Source organism: Ptiloglossa arizonensis, chromosome 8, assembly GCF_051014685.1.
Source record: "Ptiloglossa arizonensis isolate GNS036 chromosome 8, iyPtiAriz1_principal, whole genome shotgun sequence".
In the NCBI taxonomy this organism is placed as follows: domain Eukaryota; kingdom Metazoa; phylum Arthropoda; class Insecta; order Hymenoptera; family Colletidae; genus Ptiloglossa; species Ptiloglossa arizonensis.
This window is the reverse complement of record NC_135055.1, coordinates 11,426,506-11,431,075: the sequence shown is the minus strand read 5'-3', so window position 1 is coordinate 11,431,075 and position 4,570 is coordinate 11,426,506. Positions and strand designations below refer to the sequence as shown.

Genomic DNA, 4,570 nt, shown 5'->3' with positions numbered 1-4,570 from the left:
CGGTGCACAACGAGAGACACAATCTCCCAAGAGAGGGGAGCTCGAAGACCGCCATGGAACCGGTGTTTATTTTCCCTGCGAAGCGAGCACCGAGGGAAAAAATCTAGGGACGCGAGACTCGAACGGCGGGAATTCGTCGTTTCGTTCGTGAAACGAACTCGTGGATGGCCAGGGTGAAACCAAAGGACGGAAGGTGCTCGCGAAGGCCACCGAAACATGGTTTATGGTTATATTGGAGCAGTAAAGCAATTTCCTAGTTCGACGTTCCCGACCTCGCTCGGTTCTACCATTATCCGTTGACTTTGCCCGAGCGAAACTTTTATTCGGCGCTTGTGTTTTGACAGCCGGCGGGTTCTGCCTGTTACTTTTACGATCGCCTTAGACGGGACTCTGGTACGTGTTTCGTGAAATTTATTATGTTGTCACCGACATTCGTGCCTTCGAGGGCGTGCGCGCGCGCGCGCGCCCGTTAACGATGGAAAAAACGAACACACCGCGGCTAAACATTCGTCGAAACGTTACCCGATCGGTTGCGACGCGGAAATCGCAACCTCGTTTGACGTTCTGTTTTACGATCTTGAACTCTGGTGAAAGATGGCAGTAAAAGGGGAAACGATCGCGTAATAACGAGCACACGTCGATGAGGAGAGAAGTAGCGATCTAACGCGAAAAATGTAAATATCCTCGACAGTTTTAATTGGGGAAAAAAAAAAAGAAACTTTATCCGAGAAATCGCGCTAGATGCTCGAACAACGTCGCGTTTCGAATAATTGGAACGCGAGAGAAGCTCGGATCGTAATTTCGGACAAAATTGTAATTGTTTTTGTCTAAAAATATTAATTAGCGAATTGATACGAATCGAAGCAACTCGAAAGAGTTCGAAAACTCTTTCGATTGATCGAAAGAACGATCACCTGGTCGCCGAATACGTCGACCAGGTACATTGGGACAAGGATCGAGGATAATTGGTGAAAGCGATCGCACAAGATGTCTAGAAAAGTTTTGAACATTTATTTCGACGATCATACACATGTTGCTCACGCGTACTCACGGCGTTTATATGTATACATATATACATATACGAAATCTATAATTTTACGAATAACAATCTTCGGAACTATGTACATAATTCGATAATGGTCGACGGATCTCGACCGCGAGAACCAGGTTGCATTCTGGCAACGATCCCCGATGTTTCGTCGAAGCTTGGCTCGGGATCGAGGGCATCGCGCGGTTTACGATCGACGACGAGAGATCATTTAAACGAATCTATTTACAACCAGGCCCTATCACAGGGTGGGCCATTAGACGCGGCCCTCGCGCTTACAGGGGCCCCGAATTTAAACACGAAACATAGTTAACAAAATTATACGCTCTCTTGATCGGTTCGTGACTCGGTAGCGTCGATAGGGTTTACGCGTAGACGAAGAAGAAGATCCTTCTAGATCTTGTCCCGCGAGTCATTGATCGTTTCGACGATCCACGGTTAGACGACGGTACGTCGAGACACGATTTCGAAAGACGGTCGGTAAGGTTGCTCATCGCGCGAAAACTGTTACCCGTTGCACGAATAGAAGTTCTTTCGCCAGGTACCACCGAAGAAAAGTAAAACGAGTAAACACGACCCAGGCCCGTTTCGATCTCCGAGAGACCACCGTTTCTATTAAATTACGTATCTCCTAGGTGCCCCATCGGCGCACACCTTCGGAGTCGTCGAACCCCGATGAATACGAGGATTCGACGTTATTTTGGTATCGATCCGCGTCGCGCGTTCTGAACGCCGAACAGCGTACTTCTTTATCCTTTTAAAGCTATATGTACACATTTACCGCGAGACGAACTAAAAACGGAGAAAAAAAAATAGAGAGAGAAAACCGAAAAAAAAAAAAAAAAGAAAAACAACGTACGTACAAGTGTCGCCGCGTACGTGTAAACTGGGACGAGTGGAAAAGCTTCCGTTGCGTCGAGGGACACGGAGCGACGCACTGACGAGGAACGACGCGAGTCTCCCGTGCGTCGTTCTCGAATTTCTCTTCGCCGCGGTTTCGAGAAGGTGTTCGTTCGTTTGATCGTTATTACTATCGTTATTATTCTTATTCTTATTATTATTATTACTTTCGTCGCTCGAGGAACGAAGAATAATCGAACACGAGATCTACGGTAGCGAGGCGGTGGTCGTTCAGCTCTGCCTCCCGGTGAGCACCGTGATCGGTTTGAGCAACAATTGCGGCGGACTGTGCGGCAGGGATCTGGGTTGTTGCACGGCTCCCGAGTTGCAGATCGAGATCGGTGGCGAGTGAGGCGACATCGGTTCGGGACTGCTGCCCGGTGATGCCGTGGCGGACGTCAATTGGCCCAGTAGCGGTGGTTGATGACTCACGTGGTACCTGGCGGGTTGTTGATTGTGAGCGAACACCGTGGCGGTGGTCTGGTGTTGTTGATGGGCCGCCAACGATCTCAGAGTCGAGTAGAAGTCGTAGGGGTTGCCGGATACCGGGATCCCGGATGCGGTGATACTGGTCGGATAACCGGCGGCGGTCGGTGGCTGGAGCAACCTCTCCATGGAGAAGGGCCCGTGAGCAGGAGGTGCGGCGGTGGCGGGCAACGGCTGGGGTTTACAGGGCAAGCTGCTCGCCGAGCTGGTCGCGGCGCCTGGCAGCAAGCTGGCCGGGTAACCAGCCGGGGTGGAGTAAGCGCCGGTGGCTGTCGAGTAACCGGCGGCTCGATGGAGATACGGAAGCGTGTAGAGGGAGGCTGGCCATCCGGGTGGCGCGTACGCCGTGGGATAGAGCCCACCGAGGACGACGCTTCTCTTGAAGGCGGCCAAACGCGACCTGGACGCCGCGGTGGTCCGTCTGCGCAGCTTCCCGGTGGTGCCGCCGATGAACACGTCCTCCGAGCTCGGATCGAGCATCCAGTAGTTCCCTTTACCCGGATCGTCGTAGTGACGTGGTACTTTCACGAAACACTTGTTCAGGGAGAGATTGTGCCTGATCGAGTTCTGCCAGCCTTGCTTGTTGTTCTCGTAATAGGGAAAGTGACGCATTATGTACTCGTAGATGCCGTTCAGGGTGAGCCTCTTCTCGGGGCTCTGACGTATCGCCATCATTATGAGAGCGTTGTAACTGTACGGTGGTTTCTCGCATTTCTTCTTCTCGTCGGTTTGCCGATCCTTGGCGTCCTTCCGCTCGGTGGCGGTCGCCGTCGCGGCGTTCGTGGAACAGTCCAACGGTGGCGTCTCGGTGCCTCCGTCGCCCGTCACGTCCAGATCGCTCGAGTCCTCGCTGTCGTCTACATGGCCGACGTCCGGCGACGCGGAACGGCTGTCCGCCGGTGCTGGTGTACCCGCGCACGCCTCGGGAAGTATGCTACGAATGCTGAAACTGCTCTTGAGGGCAGCTCGCGGCGGCGGCGAGGCTGTTACCGTGTGCTGCTCGACGGAACCTTCCATGTTCACCATTCTTTCGACTCGTCGCACTGCCCGAAATCTCGCGGAACGTTGAACACGATTTACGGGTACAGAGGAGGGAGAGAGAGAGAGAGGCCGGTCTCTGGACAGCTCTCTCGTACGTGCACAAACAATAAGTTCACAATGTGTCGATTAGCGCGCGGTCGTCGACGAAACACACCACTTAGTTTAGCGACGGTCCTTTTTTTTCCGTTGCGCAGGGAGAGCTGCGTAGCGTATAGTCCTTTTCTCTTCTCTGCGCTAGAATGTTGGACTGTCTCGCGAACGACGATCGATGTGCTCCGGCGGAGCGGTGTCGCGCATTTGACGTTATCCCCGCCACGCACACTATTTATACGACCGCGTTAGCCCCGCCTACTCGACGCCCGGCGTATACACGTAGGGAGAGATCGGACCAATCGAAACCGCCGCAGCCTGCCTTCCACTGACGACGTCCTTTCGCCCCACCACAATGTTTTGCGGCCAATGTTTGACAGCAAACAGTGCAAACAACGTGGATTTACGACGGGGGCAGGGATTTCGAAGGTGGCCGATGGGGCTTCGGGGACGGTGGTGGGGAGCGCAGCCGCAACTAAACTCGAAGCTGCGAACCCGCGTATACAAACAAATCCGAGCGCGATAGCCGGGTTTCTACGCCCTCTTGCGGCGCGCGCTCTTCGCGGGGACCGAATTGCTCGGTCACGCGTGAATACATCCGAACGAGAGGAGGTAAATGCCCTTTGTTGTTGCTGCTACGGTCGCTATCAATGCTCCTCGATCGAATCGTAGAACAGTTGTAATAGATGCCTCCCTACCGCTACGCGACTCTAGCGACGAACGAGTTCTTGAACTTTTCCAGCTCGTTTTCCAAGCCGATCGAAACCGCTGATCCTCGAGCGCGATAAAGAATTCAACGGAGGTAATAACAATTTAAAATTAAATCGAAGCTCTACGAAACACGCCCGGCAAGGAAAGAATGACACGCGCATGGGAAAGTACGAGGTAAGATTCGACCAAACGTTGTTCTTATTTGAATCGAGTTGGAAAATTAAACTGGAACTATTCGAACGAAGATTCGAATATTTGTAGACGAGTATTCGAATACTACCGCTATTTCGATAA

General features: G+C 52.6%; 1 protein-coding gene across 1 annotated transcript; it reads right to left on the bottom strand.

The window, feature by feature from the left end:
* Window positions 1–998: 998 nt before the first annotated feature.
* LOC143149959 (uncharacterized) lies at window positions 999–3,757 on the bottom strand. The gene has a single exon (XM_076317871.1). It carries the CDS (start codon window positions 3,458–3,460, stop codon window positions 2,180–2,182), a length of 1,281 nt encoding a protein of 426 aa, XP_076173986.1. The 5' UTR covers window positions 3,461–3,757; the 3' UTR covers window positions 999–2,179.
* Window positions 3,758–4,570: the final 813 nt, after the last annotated feature.